The sequence below is a fragment of the Leuresthes tenuis genome, unplaced genomic scaffold, assembly GCF_036924035.1.
Source record: "Leuresthes tenuis unplaced genomic scaffold, fLeuTen1.0.hap1 SCAF_20, whole genome shotgun sequence".
NCBI lineage: Eukaryota > Metazoa > Chordata > Actinopteri > Atheriniformes > Atherinopsidae > Leuresthes > Leuresthes tenuis.
Genome location: NW_027325374.1, coordinates 9,333,922 through 9,360,362, shown reverse-complemented (window position 1 = coordinate 9,360,362; position 26,441 = coordinate 9,333,922). Strand labels below are relative to the sequence as shown.

General features: G+C 38.8%; 2 protein-coding genes across 3 annotated transcripts in view; both read right to left on the bottom strand.

Annotated features, from left to right (window-relative positions):
• Positions 1 to 26,441, bottom strand: part of LOC140278195 (carbohydrate sulfotransferase 15-like) — a 234,996-nt gene that overhangs the window by 159,399 nt on the left and 49,156 nt on the right. The window lies entirely within an intron of this gene.
• cpxm2 (carboxypeptidase X (M14 family), member 2) overlaps positions 949 to 26,441 on the bottom strand; it is a 35,786-nt gene continuing 10,293 nt past the window's right edge. For both annotated transcript variants that reach the window (XM_072373802.1, XM_072373801.1), the window contains 12 exons: positions 20,098 to 20,207; positions 16,310 to 16,449; positions 11,961 to 12,045; positions 10,281 to 10,431; positions 9,867 to 9,955; positions 7,259 to 7,382; positions 6,869 to 7,065; positions 5,634 to 5,813; positions 4,066 to 4,363; positions 3,631 to 3,770; positions 3,178 to 3,277; positions 949 to 1,501 (listed from right to left, as the gene is read on the bottom strand). In XM_072373802.1, coding sequence (XP_072229903.1) covers positions 1,245 to 1,501; positions 3,178 to 3,277; positions 3,631 to 3,770; positions 4,066 to 4,363; positions 5,634 to 5,813; positions 6,869 to 7,065; positions 7,259 to 7,382; positions 9,867 to 9,955; positions 10,281 to 10,431; positions 11,961 to 12,045; positions 16,310 to 16,449; positions 20,098 to 20,207 — 1,871 coding nt within the window. In that variant the 3' untranslated portion in view covers positions 949 to 1,244. The remainder of the gene's footprint in view (positions 1,502 to 3,177; positions 3,278 to 3,630; positions 3,771 to 4,065; positions 4,364 to 5,633; positions 5,814 to 6,868; positions 7,066 to 7,258; positions 7,383 to 9,866; positions 9,956 to 10,280; positions 10,432 to 11,960; positions 12,046 to 16,309; positions 16,450 to 20,097; positions 20,208 to 26,441) is intronic.

Genomic DNA, 26,441 nt, shown 5'->3' with positions numbered 1-26,441 from the left:
CACGTTTTGTGCAGTGTTGTGTTTTTACGTGTTAAGTGTTGTGCCAACACTTAATGTGTTTTTGTTAAAATATTGCATTGATCTTTATTATTTTACTTAATAAATCTTTGATTTAAAACACCTTTTTCCAAATCTTCAAGCATCATAAATGTGTAATTTAGAATATTTTCTGAATAGTAAAATCCCACTATGAAAATGAATGGTAAAATGGCATTTGTAGCACTTGTAGCTTTAATACAGCCTTTTCTAGTCTAGATAACTAGTCAAAGTCGTTTTAGAATATATACTACAGTCACTTTTTACTAAATAAAGTGTTACAGGCTTTATAGGCTGCTTTTTTTCTATCACACAGATTCACACTCTGATGGATGCATCAGAAGTAGCGTGGAGTTCAATATCTTGCCCAAGGACACTTCAACATGTAGTTCGGGGAAGAAAAATATTCTTTTCTCTACAATTTTCACCAATCATAAGCACTTTCCAGGAAGACTTTGAACATCCTTTGATTAACACAAACATAAACAGATATTTTGAGCTGCAGTAATTGCTGTGAAAGGTGTGAAACAGATAGAGTATAACAGATGGATCCAACCTTGTTTCCAAGAGTTTATTTTATTGGCATGATTAGCTAAAGAACTTAACTTCTTAAAGTTTGTGCAAAGATTCATTAAAAACTAAAAGCAAAATTTATTTCTTTAAAACAACTATGATATGCAATAAGTCACAAGTCCACGATAGCTGGTAACAAAGCTTTTGTAATGGCTTATATAACTGTTATATAAGTTAATAAGTATGTACATAATGACATTCGTGGCAGTTCTTGTTTTTTTTACAGTTTTATTGAGAAAATTTTGCTGTGATATGATCAATTTGTACTAGTGGCAGTTATAGTCAGCGTCACATAAAAGTGAACACATAACTTAATATTTCTTCTAGACACAGACACAATGTTGACAGAATGAAATAGCAAAATGTTTACCATCGATACAAAGACAAGGTATGTCAACAGTGAAAACAGAGACAATATATTACTGCGAATGAACCCAAACAAAATTAAACAAAAATCAAAGAAAGCACACGTTTAAATTAATCCATGTTTTCAGTCTCCAAATGTTAATTAAAATGGCAGCACTCTGAAGGAATGTGATACTGGTCCAAACCTGGGCTTTGCCTTCACTCCAGTGTGATCAGAGTAGATATAGATGTTTGCTTTTAATTCTTCCACTGGCCCCTTCTTGCAGTGATTATGTTCCCATACGGCTTTCTCTGGACCTGCGAGCTTGCAGCTGCCTCACAGGCAATCTGATGGGCTGCTTGTTGAATTTTTCCATGATTTCTCTGATTCGTGACAAGTTGGTTCGGCCAATGGTGAAGTCACACCTGGTGGCGCCCATCTCATAGCCCACCTCGCACTTCTTACTGGTTAGGCTGTAGCCCTCGGCTCTGGCTGTTACTCGGTACTCTCCAGGGTTCAGCAAGCGCCAGTAATCGCCGTCAGCAGCTGAAAAGGAACGCAAAGACGGAACAGTTGAATATTTTGCACTTGAACATTTTGAGTGTCAAGAGCAGTGCGGTAAGCACCGTTTGAGTGTGTGGCTCGATTTTTTTGACATTGAGCTACAGGCAAGGGATTTTGCAAATATGTGCTGACAGCCTGACATAAAACATCTTCACACTTCAGAGGGGCAAAGATTAGTGATTAACATCAGTAGAAGGGTCTGGAAGAAGAAGTTTCTATCTGCAAGGCATTCTTGGAGTGCAGTTAGTTTCTTTAGCCAGTAGGTGTGTATCTTGTCAGGTCCTTTGGCAGTCCAACTCTTCATACTTGAGACCTTTTTTTGGAAGTCTCTTCCAGTACTGTTCATTCTCAGCCCCGGGTGGCTCTATTCTCATGTATATATATATGTATGTATATATATATTTGTTGGTTTGTATTCAGTGTTTTACCTGAAAAGGAACACATGAATACAATTCACGTTAAGTGGCAGGAGGTGTTACATTATTTTTGTAACAGCGACAAAATGCACATTTTTTTAACTCAAAGTTTAAACAGCTTACAAAGCAGTGCAAACCTTTAATTGGAGCTCAGAATAAATGTCCAGAGTCTTGTGTTCACTTTTAAGAAGTGAGTTGTTCTTAAAAATAGCTCTGCTTTGTCATGTTGGATTTTCAAGGTCCCTCTGTGCTTAATGCTGCCTTTATGTGAGAAGAGTACACAAGTTTGCTGATGCTGCTTCCTTCCTGTCATCTTAACGCCTACCTGACATGTTTCAACAACCACTGAGGCAAATGAATTATCATCTGCCTCTGCTGCAGGTCCAGTTATAAAAGGCAATCCATGCTTACATTACTCACATTTATTTTATTTTTTTTCACTGAAATGCGTGATTATAAAAAGCACATTAACTAATATATTTTCACTTTGGAAAAACAGATTTTGGAAATTCCCTAATTATATGGGCTATTTGCCCTGTCTTCTTGTGACTATAGATAATTCATTGTGATAGCAGAAAAACTTTGCAAATCTCTGTTTCTGAAGGTTCATGTCACTCCAAAGCAGATGAAAAGCTACACTTTTAAAAATCCTTTCAAAATCCTAAAATCTCTCCTGACTGCATTTGAGAATTGTAATATTTCTGAGAGGAAGCAGTGGCTTATTCTGAATTCCAGGGGCAATAATGGCTTAAATCCTTTTGGACATTTGATTTCACGCTCTAAGAAAAAAACTACTTTGACTATAAAGGCTTCATTTTATAGGCATAAGCAGAAATTGCCTTGAGGACTCACAATCAATAGTCATATTCAAAGCAGGAGTAGACTTCAACCGGCGGCATGGTTTAAACACATCACCTGCTTTTATTTATCCCTTTTTATTCCATCTTATGCTGAAATACTAACTTGCTGCAGGAGTGACTCATTCCCGAGGAATAATTCAAAGTGTGGAGACAGTTGAATCAGAGTGCTTGGAGGTAGCTTCTTCTGCTTCGATAGCGAAATCTCATCTTACTCACATAAAATGTCAGCGGCCGCAGAACAGACAGGGACATCTGTTCACATCCGCACTATCTATACAGCATTTTTAGGTGAATGTTTTATTTTACACTGGTTTGAAGCTTAAATCAGCAATCAGTGATCACATTTACCAAAAAGATTCAGGTGAAATGCGACGTAGTTTACCTGTGCGAATATCATGACCGATGCCCTCTACAGAGATGATGGCGTTGGCAATTCCACGACCTTGCAGGTCCCGAACTACACCTTTGATCCCACGGTGCACCTGCATATAATGAATATGACATAAGTTGACTCCTTCAACACATAATTTCCTCTTTTATGTTTTCCGGTGGACAGACTTTTGAAGTAAATGTGCCTAAATCTAATTGACACTGGGCTGCTTATTGAAAGTCCATAAAGGGATAATGTTGTTTATTTGAATAGCTCATAGTATTGATAAATCCCTTCTTATCAAGTGAGATTTGAAGACTTTAGTGAGAAAAACACAGACAAAACCTCTTCCTAAAATGTGAAAAGCCTTTTTTTCATTACTGGTAGCTTTGTGTATATTTTGCACACACCAGGACTTCCTTCAGAGTAAATGTGTGTGTTGCGGGGGCTACTTTGCTGGTCTACCTGCTCCATGAAAACAAGAAGAGACTCGCGATTGTTCTCCCACTCCTCAGGCAGCTCGCTCTCATGAGGGAATTTGTCACAACCCACATACATCGAGAGCTCAAAGCAGTTGGTGTGCAAATAGCTAAAATCATTCATACCTGCCAAGAAAGAGACACATATCTGTTGGCACACGTCAACTCTTGGGTCAGAATTTTGTCCATGTAATGGGTAGAGCTGAGGTGATAATTAGAGAGATTTTTTTTTTGAGTCACTGGCAAGTTTCAGGCTCAAACCTGGAAGCTTTGAAACTGGGCTTCAGTACTGCATATGCAAGATGTTCTCATATGCACAAAACATAGCAAAAGCTCAGAGACTTTGAGCTGAACAGGTAAATCCTACATAAGACAGTGTTAGCATCAGTGAGAAAACACCCCAGAAGATATGGACACTAACTGCCAGCCGCAGTGTGCCAGGACGCTCCGTTAATGGTGCCGTCCTCCTTGGCAAAGTCTTCTGTGTGACAGACCCGTCGGTTGGCATCAGTCATCAGACGGTGGGTGGACGCGTAGGAAAAAGCCAGCCAGCGGAAGACGTGGTCATCCGGGGTGGGGGTTTGCTCCCTAGTGACCCCAATGGAGCGAGTTCTGTCGTACGGGAAAGTCACCACCAGCTCCCCTCCCTGGAGGTTACTTCCCAGCACAAACGGCATTTTCTCCATCCATGCTATCAAAGCTCTTGTCTCCAAGGCAACCTACAGAGCGGGTACACAAGAGGCATGGATAATGCAATTAATGCAATCATTGCACGAATAGGATCACAAAATCAAGTCCCTCATTTTAACATCAAACTCTCAGCAATGTGCTCCTAAAAGTAAATGATAAATCAGAAAGGCTGTTTAAACAATCCACATAGAAAAAGCATCTCACAAACATTTATTCTGAAAGATGAGAAGGTCTTTGAAACCAGCTGGCATCCAGTAGCTTGTACTTGTTTGTTACAATCAATAGTTGTCCCTGCTGTTGGGGCTCATATAATTAAACCAGCTCTCTTATTACTAAGGACTAGTTGGAGAAGTCAGTGGGGCAAGTGAAGACAGGTTTCACAGCTTTGTGAGCACAGATGGGAATCCCAGCACCACAGCTGCAGCTATTCTGGAAGCTCAGTATGACTCACCCATGGCTCTCACTAACGTCAAAACACTCGTGAGGATGAGCTTTTAATAGCATGCTGGGTGTATTTTGGCTCACAGCTTCTTCGTCATACATTGCAAGCACATCCGCTTTGCCCAAAATAGACAGCGCTGATGTATCCTCGTGACTGCTTTACCCTTTTCAAATGGCTGATGGTCTTCACTGTGAAGATTTGTTTGTAACTCTGGGGGAGGTGCAGGACAAGAATTCAATGCCACACTTTGTCACCTAAAGGTGAAGTCACAGGAAACTAAATGGCAATCACAAGCTGAGCACATGGAAGATAAAAATAAAAAAGAAAGCTGTGACTTGGACTTTGCTGTTTTTAGCAGCTACCACAAGTCTTGTGCAGAGTCACCTTTGCTTTTCTAGAAGAAAGAAGCAGTTGTGTCTAAAACTGAAAGCAGGATTATCTTGACCAGCAAGAGCAAGCAACATTTTAAGAGCAAGCGTAACATCTGGTCTGATTACATCGAGGGAAAACATAAAAATAGCTTTGACACGGACGGGAAATTTACAAAGCACTGTAAGCCTGTGAGGTCTTTATTCATTTCAATATCACCTGTAAACATTTATGAAGGCTGCTAAACACAGAAGTTGATGTTTGGGAATATTGTAGTTTACCACATTTAAAATGTAATTCATTTATAAACTGTGTTTGCAGATATAAATGCCCTTGTAGCTTAAATTTTGGCATTTTATAAGCTGCACTTATAAATCAGATAATGTTGCTAACTGCAAATTCCCCAGCACTAGCACCTGGCTCAACTATTAGCTAATAAAAGATTTGTTTTACCTGCAAAGATTGAAATTTCTAACAGTCAGACTCACTGAGGCGTTCTTCGACTGGTACCACTCTGGAAGGGGCACATGGTGGTTGAACATTTTGCGAGGAATCCACTTCTTGGCCTCAGCTTCCCACAGAATGGAGTTGAGATCTGGAAAGTTGTGGTGAATGTCTATTCCATCATTGCTCCATCGACCCAGAGACCAGCCACTGAGCTCTGAACCCTGTGTTGAAGGGTAATACAGGATGTTGAAAATCCACAGGAAATTGTTTTTGTGGGAGCATGCATTTATGATCCCAGGTGGAGGGCAATACATGGTTCATTGTACATGATTTTTTTGCTGATTACGACGCCCATGCTGTCTGTATACACAGTTTGGGAATCAAGGAACATGCTCTACAGAGGAAGATGTTCATAACTGGCAAGAGAAAAAGAACTTAAAGTCATTAGCAAAGTTTCACTGTTTCTTGAAAACATAATAATGATAAATAAAAACATCCTTACTTTTTTTAGTCAGCTTTAACAAGGCATTTTTTTGTGTCTGTTCTGACATACTTTGCTCGGCTTTACTATCTATGGATTAATTTTCAATCTCAAAGGCCATGTGCAGCTTTAGGATAACAACAATTTGCCAAAAGAAGCAAAAATTGCTAAGCAGTGTGTGATTAGTTCTATTGCTTATCTATTTACAATATGAAAAAACATCTGATTCAAGTGAATATTACATTACAGCTCAAAAAGCTTAAATTACTGCAACAGCCATGACAGCATCATAGATTATACTGACTAAAAACTGCCTTCTGCTACCATTGCACAGCCACACAATAGGCTCATCTTATTTAGCTGTTCATATATATTCATATGCATATATATGTATTTATAAGTACAAGCTGTTATTGAAATAAGTTGTGAGATACAGATTTGGTTTGCGATTAAATATCAGGTTACTAAATTTCGAAGATAAAGACGTGCTCTGGAGCTTCCATTGCAGACTTGTCTTTATCTAACTTAAAACAGAGCCTTTCATCTTGGCCTGCAACTAATTCAAGCCAAAGCATGTGTGTTAGTGATACATTACAACAGAACACGCAGCCCACGTGCACACATTGTTCATTTTATGTATTCCAACAGGTCACCCAAACTAATTTTCCCGCATGCACCTGCACCATGACCCTGACCAATTTTACAAGAGACCTGTCAAATAAACAGATATGGTGCTGTTTTCACAACAGGCAAGCTCTTGAAATTAGGTCACTAATAGCTGCTTTGTGGACCTACCACTTCAAAGGCTTTCTCGTACCCATCAGGGTTGACAGATGGCAGTAGATGGATTCTGGTCTCTTCCACCAGGTGACGTATCCGCTGGTTGCCAGATAGGTACTCCAGACACATGAACTGCATCAGTAGCAGGAGCAGCTCCCGTCCCAGCACTTCGTTACCATGGGAACCTGCTGTGTAACGAAACTCTGGTTCACCTGGTCAACAAGATCGCATGAAAGGAGGAATAGTGAAAAGATAGTCGGGAATGAATTATGCAATCACTACAGCGAAGGTGTCAGAGAAAACATGTTTGAGAACTCAGCGTGATCTCTGAGGTTGTTACTATTTAGAATCAACTGAGCAGCCTCATGTTGTTGCAATAAACCACATTGTTGTATTAACACTCACCAGCTTCGTGTTCTCCTGGGTTGTCAGAGATCTCTATGGCATACAGCTTGAGGCCACTGTGGGACTTTCCTATGTTATAGATCCGGGTGATGTTGGGGCACATTTCATTAACCACCTTCATAAGCTGTGAGGGATAAATAGTTCAGCATGAACACAACACAACAACAGGACACTAGCTTATACTTTCGCATGAGTCTGATAGGATCTGCCAGTCATGGCGGAAGTATTTAAATTTTGGACAGAACAGAGTAACTAAGATTAGGTCTTGCAATTACAGAATTAAATTGCATAAGATTCCCTTGTGATTGTGATCACACAAATTTCACAAAATTCTCCCTCATTCACAAGAGTACAACTGCTGCTCTTTCCAAAGGCTAAACTTTTTAGATTATTTTTTTAAGAACAAAAAATTAACAATCATGTCACTGAGGTGCCTACGGTTATTTCTCTGTGTTCATAACTGAAGATACTCGTTCATTAAAGAGTGGCTCTCCACACCACATTGCAGAAAGGAGATGGCAGAGTGCAGTCCAGACCTCACATTAAAAGGGCGTCAAATACAGCAGTTTTGTAAAAGCTATTAGCATCTCTGAGGTGTACCAAAGGTTTTTAGAGATGCAAGTGTTCTCATGCCATATTCAGTTTTGAATGTACCACACACTGACAGACGTTTTAACCTATGCTTCAGTATATATGAACAACATTCTGCCAAAGCTCAAGCACTTTTGTTTCTTTTCTATTTCTGTATTTGTTTTGAGTCGGAGCTCAATTAGGAAAAGGGAATATTGCATACTAACTGATCCACACAGATTTCAGTTTCATTTGAAACATTAGATGACAGATCAAATGTTCAAAGCACACATCAAATGACGCAGACAAGAGCTGTTTTTGAGCAATTAAACTGTTCTTTAAAGTCTTGTTGCTACATATTTTGCCACAAATATGAGATTTTCTAGTTTCAGTCCTCAAAGTTTTTTATTGCTCCTTTAAATAATGAGCAATTGCAACTTTAAAACTGTCCAAAATAAGGTCTACGTTATTGGAAATAACAATATCGTCTCAAAGACAATATCGTCAGAGCTGTGTCACAGAGCTGATTTATTTTCTTTCTAGCCGGTGAAAAAGGCTGTGGAGAGGCAGTCAAGACAATTATGAAAACAGGCTTGTAGAGAAACAAATTAAAACTGTAACAATCATCATTTATCCATATGGGCATGAATGGTGACACAAAGGAGAACATGAGGAAAAAGACTAAGCAGCTGTAAGTGAAGCAGCTGCATTATTGCCAGAAGAATGCTCATTTGCTGTTGCAGCTGCTCATTAATCAGTCAGGTGTGATGGGGTTTTCATCAAGTCTAGGTTCAATCTTTACTTCTCTACCCATGTAAATCATTAAATAAATGTCAGGTTTTATCGATGGAGGTGAAAGTTCTGCTCTCAGCTTAATAAAGTACAGCATTCCCTCTGTTAAATGTACCTGGGCAATTCAATTCACCAGGATCAATTCAGGACATTTTTCGTATAAGAATTCATCTTTACAATACATACTCCGTGTGCTCCCTCATTACCCTATATGAGTGTTTGTTTTTCTTATAGACATATATGACTGAATGGGAGAGACTATGGTTTCATCTACTTCTATGTGCTTAAGGTAATGCTGTAAATAAAGACGAAGCTTTTTGGCTGCAATGTTTGACAGAAGAAAAGTATCAATTAAATATATTTCTCTTTCTTGTATCTGTCTATATTATGCTTTGTTTACAAAGTACTCCCAATGCTACTACAACTGTGGTCTAAGAAAAGGACAATCCTCAAGCAATATAAAGGATATTTCTTTCACTCTTTCTCTCAGGGGAAATGCCCTTCACATGAGAGGCCACAATGGGCCGCCTCCACTTGAAAGTTCTAGCAAAGCACTATTAAAACCTAAAACCAAAGTGGAGATATGGTGTCTGATGCCTACACTGAAAATGTCAAGGGTGAAAAAGCTTTAGAAAAGGAGTGTTAAAAATAGTCATTCCTTTCTTTGTGAAAGCCTTATGAGGCTGGACACCTTGCGTGACATGCATTAGCCTCAGAGATAAAGAAAGAAAAGAAAAGAAGCAGTCTATTAATTCACTTTTATATAGCATTTTAGGCTGTCACACCAGAAGAAAAGCTGGTGCTTTACAATGAGCCATACATTCAATGAACAATGTCTCATTATGGCTGTGGTAAAGAACAGCTCCAGTCACCTCCAATTGATTGTTTGGCACAGGAAGCTGCTGCATTACAGAAGATTACAATTCACAGCGCTTGTACCATCACAGCCACTCAGACGCAGTGACAAATACAGCTGCCCTCCTTCTCCTTCTGCTCATGACTACTACATGAATAAGTAATGACACAACTCAGAAGATGCTTTATGCATTTTCATGCTGCTTGAAGCGCTCGGTTCATTTGTTCTGCTGCACTCTTTGCTCTTCTAAAGGAAGCAACCTGGCTTGCATTGCTCAAAGTTCCTTATAGTGTTTTATAGCTCTGTGCTTTGGTCTCTCTGCTGAATGAGAAAAAAGATCAGTGTTCTTAAGAAGGAGCAGTCTTTTGTTGCTTGTTCACTGTGACCCACCTGCCTCATTTCTTTGTAGCTGTGATGTCTGAAGTCCAAGTCATCGGTTGTTGTGACTTCATTGCGTCTGTGGTAATAATTATTGGGATCTGTAATCAGATTAGATACAGTTACTGATTATCCAGTGTTTGCTTGTACGTTTTCGGCTACAACATTAACACAAATTAAGCAAAGTTTTATTTATAAATTGTCCCCCCGGCAATCATCAATTTACCATTAATAACTCAACAGCTTCCTTGAAAAAGTGTCCCAGTTACTATGGATAATCTCTGCAGACCTTGTGCCAAATTCTATCTATGCCAAACCTCAGCAAATAAAAGCAAAACCAACCCTGCATTCATTCTTTCAAGCACTGCAAATGTCTGTTTGACAGGAAGCACTCGTGTGTCTGCTTTGTTCATACAAACCCGTCACCTGGCATAGGACAGCCAAGGATCTCCACTCTCATACAGATGCTGCCAACATGAAACCAAGAGCGAGGGTTAACTCGAATGTATCGGGCGACCACAGGGACTGGGAAGATATTCCGGACAGGAATCTCTTTTTCTCTGTTGCCGCTGAATATCTACTTGGGCAAACACATTAGGAATGAACAGTCAAGAGCAGAAACACAGAACATAATGAACATTCAACAGCTAAAAGAGCAGATGTTAAGAAGCACCTTTTGAACTAGCATAAGTATAAAGAAAGCATGTGTAAAGAAAATAACACCTTTGATTCACTTTATTAGAACATGTGCATCTCCCTCACCAAAGAAAGCACATGGGGGTATCTTGCAGATAGATACAACCTATAATTAGGTAAAAAAATATGGGACCTTTTGTGGTCGTAACAGCAACTGCATATGAATTGTAAAATTGTCATTAATGTAGGTCATTGTAATAAGAGTATATTTTAACCCTAACCATGCTCTTTTTCCTAACACAAACCAAGTACTTTTCGATTTCTAATTGTTACCAAATTAGGTTAAGCAGGAAGTGATCAACATTTGTCAAAATGGGTGGTTTTTACATGTGAAAAAACATTACATTTTAGCCATAATCATGATGGTTTTCGAACACAAACCAAGTGACGGTATTGAAAAAAGCGTTTTTGGTAAGTGTCTTGACTTGAAACTCAAAGTTGACCATCCTTGTGTCAAACAAAAGCGCATGGCTCAAAGCGCTGCCCGTAGCCCCATTATCAATCCTTGTCCTTCCTCCTAATGAGGACTTTGTGGCCTCTTGAACAAAAGGCTTGAAAGTGACATCCTTTTCGATCTGTCAATACTTATGAGTTCCTGTTGTTTGTATTGGTGGTGCTTTACAGGACTCCTTTAAAGGTTGTATTAAAGGATAACAACCCAATGATTGTATCAATAGGTGGATTTGTTGTGATAAACTCTAGACAGATGTGTGCTTGTACAATGTCATTAAGTTATGATGCCCTCTGGGGTTTATTGTAAATTTTAACACCTACAGCTGGGGTCCTTATTTGTACCCATCTGGCATTTTGAAAGACCAACAGAGCAGTTTGGCATTTGGCACAAAAGGTGAGCGCGTGGGTGAGAGGGAAGCTTGTAGCTGAGACCAAATCACTGTAAGATTATAATCATCCACAAAGACAACATCACCAGCCTTAGTTAAACTGTGGCTGGTGATGTTGTGAGGACAACTATGATTCTCCTCAAAAATATAATTTGATTTACGCATTCATCCAAGATTAAATATACACCCAGAGGTATCAGTGATATTGTTGCAGAAACGTTATTTCTGTCTACACAATTACAATTACAAAAAAGCACCCAACTCTGACAGTGAGCCAGGATGAGTTCCCATCTGCTGGAGGGTCATCAGTATTTACTTTAGCCTCACGGCTCATTAAGCTTGGAAATAAGCAGGCAGCTAAATCTCGCTCCGTAATTACTCCCGAGCAAGCATTCATTTTTCTGTTTCGTTGTAGTCAAACAGGGCACATAGAGCAAGACATCCTATGTAGCTAGTTAGCAGAAAGAAAAAAATGATAATGCTCCAAGGTTTTACAGCGTGATAATGACTGTACCTTGTGCATACGCTCTGTGTCAGTGGATTGGGTTCAAATGTCATAATTACTCACCAAGTCTTTTGAGCCATTCTTAAGTGTTACCCAGGTGTGACTGTCGTTGCTAACCATAACCTTGTATGAGGTCACCCAATCGCTCCTGTTAAAATCACAAAAGAGAAAAAAAGTCAAACGTTGACAGGCTGAACTCAAGGCATATAGAGCACCAAGGTGACTGTGTAGAAGTTTCTCAGCTCATGTACACCTACATTTAAGATTCTACAAGAATGAAAACTCATTTATAAATAACAAAACCAGAGACCAGGAATTTATGTTATAATATAACATTTGATGCAGAGGACTGGCAGAAAACATCAAAATAACATTGAGAAATACACTTAGTTGCTTCTTTGCCAAGAACTGCTTTGTCAGTCTTATAATTCTTTACTCTTTTCACCTGCAGCATCTTACAAAAACAAAGAACCGCATGTGGCTCGGGAGCCACAGGTTTGCCACCCCTGCCCTGAAGTATTGGCAAATTCTGCATTATTTTTTTCTGGTCCTGAATTCTGCATCATGTAACAGTGAGGGCCATAGTTGCTACTAAGGACTCTTTTGTGATTTAATCAGAATGTTCTCAATACTGAATACTGAATACTGGATCATCAAATTAATAAACCAATTTTGAAATACACATCAACAATAATGCACATTTTGCCAAAGTGTAGGTTTTATGTCCACCATGAACAATTACAAAATAATCAAGGTCAACAGTCAGCATAAAGTTATTATGCTGCTTCGAAGTCAGTGTAAAAAAGCTTTCAAAAACAGAGTAAGAAATGCTTTTCTTAGAACTCTGAGAGGTAAATCATCAATCAGGAAAATGCCCTTCATGTATGTCCCTAAGAATTCACCGATGACTAAATGTCTGATCATACCAGCCAGAGCTAACCACAGTGTGCAGGCTGGCAGTAACTCCCATGCTTCTGGATAAAGACATCAGAGCTGAGCCGGTTCACCCCGGTAAGAATTCCCAGTTCTGCTAATTAAAGTGCTGTTACAGACAGGAGCCCCTGAACTGGCACCAAAGACACTTGCATGCCCCAAAGAGCTAATTGCAGAGAAATCCTGTCTCGGACATTGGTGTCTTCTGCACCTTTAGATAGTGCTGCCCTTGAAGGCAAATCACAAATGCAGCCTATTAAAGAACCCAGCCTTTCTCTCAAATTTTGCAGCAGTTTCCAGAAGTTTGTGCTGGCCTTTCTAATTAAGAGACATAGAGGCCAGAGGTTGTCAAATATTATTGTAGAGGGAAGTGAGGGTAGGTAGATGACTGAAGAATGTGAGACGAGGCAGTAGTTGCTGTTTTTAGTGAACCGAGGAGCAGCTCAAAGTAAAACACGCCGGGTGTCAGTATTTTTTCCCCGAATGTAAAGAAATGTGTTACAAAACCCTGAACCACTATCTAATTTTTTTCTTGCATTTATTTTTATTGGCTGATAAAGATCTGTATCACTGACAGCTTAAAAAAGTATCAATATCAAATTCAGTTTCAGATTAATTCCTATTTACACTTATTTCCTTGAATATTTGTTAAATGTTACCAACTGTTCATATTTCACTGTATTACTGGTCTTACGAGTGTGTTAGTTATCAATTGAACAAACCTGTTTGAAAGTTGCCACACAAAACAAATGCCGTACTGATTAATTTGGACCCATCTTATGGATGTTCTTTTCCCCCCGGCCAAAAAGTACTCCATCAAATTCACTTTAGGAGTAGGTTGTTGGCATTTGCAATGGAAGACTGAGAGAATTCTTGTAACAGAAGAAGTTTTTATTAATGACTTGCAAAAATGTTCAACTTAAGTCTTGATAGCTCATTATAGAAAAAAAAAATTCATTAAGAACCATCAAGTCCAAAAGTGAAAAAATGAGAAAGTTGTATCGCTCTGCCAAATGGATTTGGTATAACCTGGCATTCAAGATGTTCTTCTTAATGGAGAGTCATTGATTTGTGAAGCAAAACTTAATGCTTTTATGAACTTGAACGAATCAATTAATCACAGCTTACAGCTCATGAATGATTTATAAAGTATTCCTTCTTCAAAACACACATGGCTCAAATAAAGATTACTTTTTTTATACTGCAGCCTGAGACAAAGATCTTACAGTCTGGTCTTGTAGGATATAGAAGCCAATATTTTTGAAAACTGAGTTGGACAGAATAAATTGCTGTGTTGTGCTGTGACTGTTAATAACTTTATAAAACACACATACACAGACACATAATTCATTTTTTGCTCAGAGGATTTCCCAAGGACCTGTGTGTGTGTGTTCATCATATATTTTCAAAGGAATTCAAAGATTATAAAAGGATTATTGTAAAATGGGGCTGCTCAGTGGTGTGGTGGCTAGCACCGTCGCCCTTGTATGCATGGGCAACTCCGGGTACTCCGGCTTCCTCCCACTGTCCAAAAACATGCATTTTAAGATAATTGGTGACTCTAAAATTGTCCTTCGGAGTGAGTGTGTGTGTGGTTGTTTGTCTCTGTGTGGCCCTGTGATGGACTGGCAACCTGTCCAGGGTGTACCTTGCCTCTCGCCCGATGACCGCTGGGATAGGCTCCAGCCCCCCCGCGACCCGACCGACAGATTAAGCGTGTATAGAAAATGGATGGATGGATTAATCACTGTGGAGCTCTGAGGGCCCAAACTTTTCTTTTGATTTTTAAATGACATGAATAACCTCAGCTGAGAGGAGTGATAGAGTTGGTATTGAAGAAACCATATGCATGATTAGATTCAGTGTCTTTTAAAGTTGCAATGTGTGACCTTACAAAGCCACAGGGTGTCGCACCATAGCAGTAGACTCTAACTCTAAATCAAATTTTACTAAAACTGAAAGTAAAAAAAAAACTTATGGGAGTCATTATAACTAAGAAAGGTGAATTATTCTGTCAAGGAAAAGCCAGAACTTTGGTCTTCCACACATGTGGTTGTCCTGGTCATTGGGAACACAGAGTTTAAGACCAGGACAAATGAGGTAAGAGTGTCAGTAAACTCTGATATCTTCACATATCCCCTCACTGTTTACTGCTGTATTAAGGTTTAAAATATTGTATATTGGAATTTCAAGTTTAAAAAAAGAAAAAATGTATACAGTCATAAATTAATTGGCACACTGACGATAGGTAATGACGTTTAAAAAATCATACCCTCATAAAGTTATGAGTTTAATTTCTTATGACAATGCTCTTTCTTTTTTTTGATTTCCAGCCCAGTGACTGATCTGAAGTCGTACCCTTTCAACTATTCATTATTCATGTTTTTTCGCTTTCAGAAAACTCTGTATTTATGATCATTACCAACAGCATTGCTTTGTAATAAGATTGGAGATGCAGTTGGTAGTAGCTCAGGTTCGCCAGCTCAGCAAAGAGCAGTTGGTCAACTAAATAACTGCTAATTTGAGGTGAGGCAGAGGTGACATTTTTTTAGTTAAATCCACAAATGTCATTGGGATTTTAACTACTTTATGTCTGCAATATTCACAGACACTATTGGTAATAAGCTGTACTTATTGTTTCTACAGTTGAATGTTTTTTTGTGTGCAGAACAACAGATTTTATCTACCAGCCATGTCCCTGTTTACCCTCCTCATAAAGCTCGCTGTGCTTTAAAATCAGTTTCCTCCAGTATTATTTTAATAATGTAGTGACCTTTTAGGAGATATGAAAGGATGAGGCTGCATTCAAATCAATCAAATCTATAAATCCTTAATCTCACAGTCAGAGGCTCCGAAATGACTTGTGGGAAGGGCAAATACAAGTGAAGGTTTAGCACCATCTGGGGAAGATTGAAGAGCTTGTCTTGTTTACATTTATGCAGTCAAATTTTCCACATGGGTTTAAAGGAAAATCCAAGAGTCGTTTTGAGTTCTGGAACATTTATTACTGTCTGTTTGCTTCCAGAGTTCATGTCTCACTGTCATTTTGAAACTGTGGCCATATGTAATTAGATATTTGGCAGTTTATTGTGTTTGGGTTTGTTTTAGCTATGTTAATGATGCGGTTTCATACATGGCAAAGCTGATCTCCAAGTTTGTGACTGCTGTGCCAGCTTCACAGACAGACTAGTATGATTTTAAGCTCTTCTTTTTAGATAAACTGCATGACAACGGCCTGAGAATGAATTGAAATGGTGATTTCAAATTTTAGCATGAAATAATGTATTTTTGAACTGTATAGTATAGACTATAAGTGTGCAAAAATATATTTCTCCACAAATGTATAAAGTCAGCCCTGAGGAAAACAGCATCACTTAAACCACAGTTATCCCTTAGTGTTAATTTGGACAAAACAGTCCTCATTCTCACTATGCAACCATATGCAACTCGCCGTGCATGCCTGCAGGCTTCCTACTCACGACCAGAGGGAGCTCCTGCCTTGTGTGACGACCCCGGTGAACTTTGTCAGCCTCCTGGCATCCACCTCAAACCACTGCAGCGGATCATCTCTGCCGGCACACCAGGCCCCATCATACAGATCATCTTCATAAAGGCCAGCCTGAAAAAGCCATGTGGAGCAGAATTTTATTCCTTAAGTAGACGTAGAATCTATGAATCTATTTTTTTTTGTTACAAATGTGTTCAAGTGTTGGTAATTCAGAATGCAAACGTCAATAAGATTAAGCTGCCCTGACTATCTAAAATATGCTGCCAAGGAAGCGAAGATAAATAAATGTGACATCTAATAAACAGTAGAACTGCTTGTCAACTGAAGATTTTATACTGCAGAAACAAGTTTACTTTAACTAAACTTGACCCTGTTTCCTAAAATCCGTGAAATTGAACAAAAGAGCAAAACATGGAGTTGAGTCACAAGTAGTCAAGTTGAGTCAAGTTTTCTGTTTCAAATCTCAGCTAAGGTCTTTCTGTGTGGAATTTGCTTGAGTGGGTTCTCACCGGGTACACCGGCTTCATCGTACCGTTAAAAAACATGCATATTGATATGCATGTAATGCCGAATTGTCCTGAAGAGTGAGTGTGAGCGTGTAGTTGTTTGTCTCTGTGATGAATGGGTGACCTGTCCGAGCCGTACCCTGCCTATTGCCTGATGGCAAGTGGGACAGAGTCCAAATCCCCCGAGACCCTGAATTAGACTAAGCGGGTATAAAAAAAATGGATGGATGTAGTCATTTTAAATGGATGCAGGAATGCAGGAATCACTGCTCTTTTCAAAGACCAGCATTCCAGCACCATTTTAAATCTTGGGTAACATTTTTCATAGACATATACGCACATTTTTATCTTAATGATCGAAATCTAAGCATTATAATGACACACTGTACTAAATATGACATGCTGAGTGCATGTAATCACCTCTTTATCAAGGCTGTCAATTCCCTTTAAAGATCATCAGCTCTTGATATGTCTTGCCACACAGAACAGCTATGCTTTTAAAGTTTGAAAAAGAACAGGACCTGACATATCCACCACACAATGACGCCTCACAATTTAAAAAGTGATTATGTATGTGGCTGGTTGGTGTGCCCCCCTGTCACAATGTTCAGAGTTCAATGTACTAAAAGAAAAAAAAAGAAAGAAAAAAAGAAAGAAATCATAAGGGATTATGTTCCAACTGCGATAGGTGGCAGAAGATATACACCAATTAGTCATCATATTTTGACCCCAAATATTGAGTAGATCCTCCTAATGAACACCAAAAGAGCTCTGACCCCTCAGGGCATGGACAAAAATATTATAGTATGTACTGGTCTAATAAAATGTTTAGGTAGGTGTAAGTGTCAAAGTGACATCCATGTGTATGACAGGATGCAACGTTTCCTAGCGGTGAAAAGAAGATCAATAACTCACCCTGTCAGTGGTTTTAGTGTTATGGCTTATCATTGATGAATGAGAGTTTTAAATACCTGCTAAGATGTTCTCTGTTCAATCATGTGTCATAAAACATCTGGCTTTTGTATCCTATAATTTTTTAATACTAAATGTGATTTGCAACAGGACAGGGACACAAGTTATGAAAAACCTGTAGTGCACATGGGAAGTTTTCCAAGTTTTCCACAGTCTGCTCTCTCATTCTGAAATGGATTTAATGTTTTTCCCCTCATCGATCAGCAAATAGTTCTCAACACTGACAAAGCAAAACTGCTGCTTTAGAGTGTTTTCTTAATATATTCATAATCAAAGGCTTTCCATATACAAAAGTATCCAGAGCTTTCACTTATTTTGTTACCTTTGACAGTAATAGGAGCCTGAGTTATTTCTGGGAGTGATCCTGCAGACTTGACAAACCTTTCCTTTGGAAGTCCTCCCATTCTTCTAGGCAGAGACATTTAGCCTCAACAGATTGTATGAGGAGTGTGATTACACACCCATTTTCACATCTCTCATGAGATGGTCTACTGGGTTCAGAACTAGAGTCCGTTGGAATAGTCTTTTTTAGTCCCTGTGTTTAATCCCTGCTTAATTTCATTGTCTTGAAGAAGTATAAGCCTTTGTCCCACCTTGAGATACTGAGCACTGTGGAGAAGGTTTAAAGGACTGTTCTATATATATCTGCTTATTCCTTGACTAATTTTGACAGCCTCTGTCTCAGAAAGACACCCCCACAGCATGATGTTGTCACACCATGCTTGCTTGCAGGGATTGTATTGATAAGTTTAAGTTCAGTACCTTGCTTTTACATTGGAATTGTGGTAAATGAGTTTAAACTTTGTCTCATTAGATCAGAGGACTTTGCCTTACATGAGTCATTCAGCTGTGTTTGGGCAAATCTATTGTGGGCTTTTATGCAAATCTTTAGTGAGGCATGCATTCTCTGTCCACACTATTAATGGAGTTCTGCATTGATTCTTCTTCTGTATGATTCTTTGATTCTTGTTCTTGTTCTCCCACTTTTCATAATAACCGTTGGCTTTTTGCTGACTAAAAAAGGCTTGTCAGCCTATGACAGGGACTGCTGTGCTTGTGGAACTTCTAAATGTTACAGAAAACCTTCATCAGATCTCTGTCATGACACAGTCTTTTCTTGCAGGTCAACAAAGAAGTCTCTCAACCTCAAGGCTTAATCTATGCTCTGACATACATCATTAACTGTTAGACTTTATACAGTTGTCTGCCATCTTAATTAAATCCAGAAAACTGAATTAGGTGAAGGAGAGCTGTAGACCCAAGGACCCAGATAGAAGTGGGAAGCACTAGATGCAGGGAAAGCTTAGACTATCTAAACAGGGTATTTCAGCCCTTCATTTTGAGCAAATACACTTCAAAAAGCAGTTTTTGCTTTGTTATTGTTCAGTACTGTGTGTATTTTCTGCATGCAATGAATTGTGTACTTATCACATCATTGCAGGGTATGTTTTATCTGGATGCTCTCTTGCATTTCAGTTGTCCATGTTTTCCCTGCTATCTTTTCAGAACAAGACTCCAGCACTGTTTGTGACTGTAATCTAAATAAACTGTAGCTGCTACAAAAGTGAAAATAAACCAAACTCATTGAAAACAGGCCAGAATCAACAGACCCTTTCTACATCTGGTCACTATGTATTTCTCCTGACACTATCTCTGTCCTCCTATGATCCCTCCGCTTGCACACACACATAGTTTGACACACACCAGACAATAATCCTTTGTTTTGTTGTTTGGGCCGCCTTGATTGAATTAAGAGCATGTGTTTGCGTGTTTCATTAATTGTGCAGTTGGATTTGGAGCAGCTCAGCTTGGAGAAGATGAGGTTTGCTGCAGATTGAGTGCAGGCTAATACCCTTAAAGCGCCATCTGCACTGACAGGAAATACCTCTTCTCTCAGATGCTCTTCCTTTTTATTAGGGCCTGTGAATGTGTCCCTGATTTGGTGGAAACGTTATTACTCTTCTTTTGGGTTATCTTTGGAGTATTAAACTATGTGGTGAGCTGAAACAAGATGATAATGCCATCCACACTGAAAGTTAAAATGCAAGTTCGCACCTCTGATATCTTTCCAGGATGTGTAATTATGAATTTGAACTGATTTTGAAATCGGAAGATGTTATCAACAAACCATACTTCCTCTGTATAGCTGCTTTGAGTAAGAAAAAAAAGACTGACATTCAATGTTTCAAGGAACAGTGAGATAGCCTAAGGTGCAGTGCAAGCCCCAACATATCCGGTAAGCTTGGCCAAGCTACGCCAACACTTCACATTCCCGCCTTACCTGAATGTTAAGGCGACCTCTGTGTGCTCCAAGACCATAGCGTTTCGTAGACGAAGCATGAAGCTGGAAATCATCAATCTTCAATGTTTCCAGTCCCATGGGAGGGCATTCTAGGTAAGAAGAAAGACAAATTGGCCCGTGATGGTAATGTTATGTATCATGAGTATCATCGCTCCAGGAGAGTTGCTGTCTCCACAGCATATTCAATAGCCCTGAGCATGCATTTGTTAATAGCTTGACTCAACATAAATGGGCATTTTTGACTTTGCACTGTGAGCTCAGATGTGTGACTCAAGCAGAAAGCAGCTCCATTCAGCAGTCCTTCACCAGGGCAGCTCTACCCTACAGCTTATCTTATCAAATGTTTAGTTGGAAAGGAGACACACTATTAAGTTTTTGTGCATTTTTGTGTTGGAGCTCCTCTTCTCAAAACATCTGACATCATACCTCAAAAGCTGAGCCAACAAGAGGAAAACTCGGTTGAACAGATTAGCAGTATGAGACTTTCATGATTAAAAAAAGATGAATTTGAAAAATGTGTCAAACATTAGTAGTGATTAATGACTGTATGCTATGAGCGCTTGATTTTTGTAATTATGCAGCGCTTCCTTATCAAAGCCATCAAGCCACAGCCTTGATACATAATTAAATTGTTGAACTTACTTTAGCAATTTAATTCTACCCAAAGGGAGACAATGGGAAATTGCAGCAGTTATAGCTGTTAAAATGTCAAGCAAGCTTCAGTTTACTGATGGATGCATCGGTAGACGATGTAAGGTTCAGTGTCTTGCCCAAGGACACTTTGACGTGTGGTCCGGGGAAGCCGGAAGTCAAACCACCATACAATCTTCCTCTTGAGTTACAGTCGCCCCATTTTTATCTTTTTTTTTTACATCTTAGAAAATAACTTGGATAACCAAAAAGTTTTTTCCCATAATCCGCTTTCCTCTGCTCTATTCAATAACAGTCAACACTCAAGATTGTTATTATTCAGGGACCAGTCTTGTCAACAGATGGCTGATATGAAGGCTATAGCCAACAGTGTTAGATTGAATTGCAGTCTGCTAAAGCTAGAGAACAGAAAGATGAAAATCAAAGCCCGACAGATCTTAACTTTTTCTTTTTTCTTCCTTTTTTTAAAAGTATGTGTTAAGCCCCAAATGCTGGAATGCTTCTCACAATGCAGCCTAGACTGCCCCAGTGTGATTAACTCCACAGCCATGCTTTGTAATGAATACTGTTATGTTTTTAAGTTTTCTCAGCCAGCTCTGAAATTGTCCTGTCATAACAGCCACCAAGACATTTGCTGCAAGTCCTGCAAAATCCAACAAGAGCTATTTGAAGCAGACTTCCTTTTTCAGCATATGCTGCTGATGCCTAATTGGACTGAGATCTGGGGAATTTGCACAAAATCCACTCCAAATCAACACCTTGAACTCTTTATAATGTTACAACTTTGTACTCTACTGAAAATTGCCTTTTCTGCTAGGGAATGCTGTTTCCACAAAAGAGGGGATGTGGTCTGCAGCAATGTTTGGTGTCAACGGAACATCCACATAAATGTCAGAACTTCTATGGAACATTCCCCGGAGCATCATCACATCGCCTCTTCCAGTATACTTTCTTATAATAGTGTATTCTGCTGCCCTCTACTCCCCAACCACATAGGCGAACATACACACAACCAGTCATCCAAATATTGCACACAAAAAATGTATCAACCATGCCAGCTTCTTCAGTTACTCCATGGTCAAATTCTGATCCTCTCATATATATTGATGGTGCTTTCGGCAGCACACAGATTCAAGCACTAACTACTCTGCAGTTACCCTTTCTAGCCTTGCCTGCATGAAGATTTTCAGAAACTTGTAGCCCATGTGTGGAACTCAAACATGCTAGACCAACCTTACTCTTCATATACATCAAGGAGTACTGGGTACCCATTACTGATGGTGTAGTCCTGGCTAAAAGAAATGGGTACAATCTTAATTTTAGAATGTTTTTTTTTTTCACATGCTTGCCCAAGCTTTAAGTACTTCAACACATTTCTGTTCCGTCATAACAGCTGCCACTGTAACATACTGATTGATGTGACTTCACATTTCAGTGGTTTTGATGTTGTAACTGATTTCACTGGTGCAACAGGCCTTGTGGCCAGTAAAGAATGAATAAGTTCCCATTGAAGTTAAGCATATGCGGGAGTTTAGTAAGAAAGATCTGTTGCCTCACCTCTGCCCACATTCTCACCATTTGGGCTTATCATCGTGCTATACCTCCATTTTCCCACGCTGTCAACTCATGCACTTCTTAATTCTGTCATCACTGCTCTGGTCCAATGGGCTTCTAGTTTGCTACTTTTCGAGTCAATCAGTCTGATTCCTGCTTTTCAAATGCTCATCTTTCTTTCTCCCTTCAGGCTGACTTTTGCTTCCTGCCTCCTCTCAATCTCCATCTCTTTGTGAAACCCAAGGAGCCTCATTGGAAATCTCTGCCACCTACTAACTCTGCTCATCCACCACTAGCATCTAGACTCCAGGGGGTCCTATCCTAATCCCCTTTTTCTTTCATGTCACCGCTCCACCACAAGTTGATACAAGTTGATGAGTCTAATCGTCAAACAGAATAGTTTTAAATTCATATCTTGTACCCCTTTTTTTATATCCTTTAAATAGAGCTCTCCTAAGATATGAACATCTAAAGTGGAGGCAGCTAATGCTGAGTGTGTGATTTCCTTGAGTTATGATGCAGACTGCAGTGTGAGAAATAGATTTCTCCTGTTGACATTGTGTTCTGTTGTGTTCTGTTGTAGTCTATGACTACCTGTTTATTCATTCAGAAATGCTGCGATGTAAGCTATACTTGTGTTAACACTAATACATCATTTAACAAACAATTTAATTGCCTTCAATGTCAATCAAATTTCTGCAAACTTACAATGAATTAATTTGTGTCCAGACTATTAGTAAGTTCAAATGAAATGATTATATGATAAATTAAATTAATGTTGTTTTTTCTGTATATTGAGCTTTTTGAATAGAATATTACGCCCAGATGACAAATCAAATGGAAGATGATCGTGAAGGTATCGTTACAGCCCAATTCAACAGTACTGACTGACCTCCTATGCTATGACTCCCATAGAATATTTAGTGGCAGTATCAATGATTAGTAGCCGTCAATGTGGATAATTATGCCAGGAAAACTGCTGCATTCAATATGCTGTTAAAAAAAACACACAATACGCACTCTTGAGAAAAAAAAGCTGCAAATCTCTAAAGCATTTTTTCTGTCATGCTGAAGAGAATTGGATTTTGTTTGAACAAATGCCTGTATCTAAGTGATTGCAGAAACTGAGATGGCTCTCACTAAATAGAGCTCTTTGTGTAAGATTCTCTCATCTTTTTACACTACAGTGAATGTCATCCAATAAGAGCCAAATGGGCAAATCAAAGCTGACATCTGAAATCTCCGCTGCCCAACGGCTCTATGGGTAAGATCAAGCTGGACCACAGCAGAAGGAACATCAGAGGAAGAATTTCCGATTGGGCACCGGTCTGTTTGTACATGCAGCATATGCTGCACATGTCGCTGTCACCCAGCCAGGATTGTCTTCACAAATGAACACCCAGAGGTGCAATGGGCCCAAAGAAGACAATGGAAATCAAAGTTGGACATACTCTGCAGTAAAGTAGACAGCATATTTGTTAAATAATGAAGGTGGATCTTGCATATAAGTCCCATATGTCTGAGACACTGTGTTTTTAGAAATGATCCACAACCCACAAATGCAAGAGACAATGCATGTGGGGGAAAAAAGCAAAAAAAAAAAGCATAGTTTGAAATGGAATTGATTCCTGCCGTGAAACCAAACAGAAAAATAATGAAAAATGAATGAGCCAACACCAAAGCCACTAGTAAGCCCAGTTAGTGTTGTATTCACAGTAATTCTATATAGCAATAAAATGTCTTGCTGTTCTTGGGTCCCTTTATGCTTATATTTACAATCATATTGGACTCTTACTTTTAAAAAATCGCCAAGCTGAATGTGGCAATTGTAACATACTAGGGACAACCTCAGCAGCAGTGGATCAAGGTTACCAGGAGAAAAGAAAAAAAATGCAGATGGTTGCCTGCTGTGTTGCAAAGTCTTAAATCATTATCACCATCTGCATGCAATCCAAGAGGACCCACACAAGAACTCAACATCTGGCTTTAACAATAGCGTGTAATAGAAACACAAAACAGAAAGTTGTATCTTCACAAGGTGCTCATTAGGTCATTTGCCTCATCACTGCAGTTCTAGAGTAAAAGTTTTGTCACAAGTTATCTATTGTATTATTCGATTTTGGAGGTCACAAGTGCTTTTTTCACATGTGCTTTGTCAATACTGAAATACTTAACATGTATGAATTATTCATATTGGGATGTTTACATAGAGTATTCTTGAAACTGCTTCCAAACAAAGAACCTTTTGCAGTTTATATTGGACAGACAGTGAATTTCTGAGCATTGAGGAAGTAAACAAAGTGGTGCTCTGTAAACTTTGAATATAACAAGGCCAAGGACAGATTACTGATAGGACCCATAAGGCCTGACTTGAGTTGCACAGACAGTTGAGGGACTGTTGTCTTATCCTGGAGAGATAACATATATCTTCAGAAGAGATGCAAAACAACCCAAATGAGATGTAAAAGAACTGATTTGAAATGAAGATAATGTAAAATGAACACAAAGAGACAAAAAGCCATAAAGACAGAAAAGATTTTGTGTGATCGAATAAGAGTCACATGGGCAAATATCTTTGCGATTGCCTCAGTGAAACACAAAATGACCTAAATTAAATGCAAATCGTTGAAAAATGGCCATGAATCAACAATGAAAATTTACCACAAAGAGAATCAAAAAGACCTAAGTGAGACCTGAAATGAACACAGAGAGATGCATTATGTTAAAAAAACACAAAGAAATGCAAAACAACAACATCAGAGACACAGAATAGTTACTGTTAAGACACTCTGCATCCTCATCCCTATCGCAGTGGCATTGCATGAGTCTAAAGGTGGTGCATGTTCAAACTGTACCTGTGAAAGTGTAGATAAAAAACATGCTTGTAGGAGGACTTACTACTTTAACATATACTTAGAGTTTCCAGTATAACAAAGATGACAGAATGCTCAGATATCCTGCTCCAGAGCATTTTACATTATGAGTTTTGGATTATATTGTTTGTAAAAAAAAAGCAGCAGCCTTTCAGTGATTTGTCTGCTGATGATATTCAAGACAACGAAATCAGACTAATACAGTCTGTCAAGGTAATCATGTGGAAGTATTGAATCCATATTGATGCCTGACATTGTAATCAAAGTGAAAGCACTTGACTGATGTAGAATAAATGCCAACAAACTGACAGAAAATCAATAATCCAACTGTCACTTTAAAAATACATCACACCCAAAGCTATTCATGGATGAAAGTAGCAGTTCAATGACCAAATCTAATTATCACACGATGGCATCACTTTTGCAGTTTATCAATTAAAATAAAATTTACTAAAACACATCTCAAAGATGTGTTAGAAACCCACAGGTATTCTTAGCTGCCAGAGTATGTTATGTATGAAACCTACTGAGGTATTCGCTATTCAAATAGCATGCATTCAGTTGGTTATGAATGCATGAAACACATATTCGATACAATATGTTTTGAAATGTTGTCTCAATATGCCAACAAGTCTGTTTTATACTGTTGATGTTGGATTTAACATAGAAGATAGTTGATTATTCCCACACACTTGAAAATATTAGCACAAAAATATAAATTTCACATTGATTTGGTCTGAAATTAAGGTAAATTTGTATGTTGTTGTGGGACAGTGTCAGAACTAAATGTACTTCTTCAGAAAGAAGTTAAATGTGGAAGGAATTTATCTGGAGCTAGGATGACATCAACAGCAGGCATGCGTTAACTTTGCACAAATATCAATTTTCTGGAGCCTACTACTCTATTAACTGTAACTACATTGTTGCTTTTTACTTTGTTTGTTTGTGTGTTCATTTATTTCTTATTGTTATTAACCTCTGTTTTCCGACCCCCTGCTTGGAAGCTGGAAATAAACCGATACAACTAAAGACACATTTGGAGACAAAACAGCCAAAACATAACTGTCAGATTTTTGTTTTTTTAAGGTTCTTTAATTCTGGGTGTCTTAGTCCTCTGTTAGATAAGGGAGGCATAGACATTGTCATTGGAATGTTCTCCTTAAACATCAAAGATTGATCTTGCACTACAGAATACTGTAAGTCATTTGTTAGCCATTAACACTCCCTACACAGAAACTGCCAGGT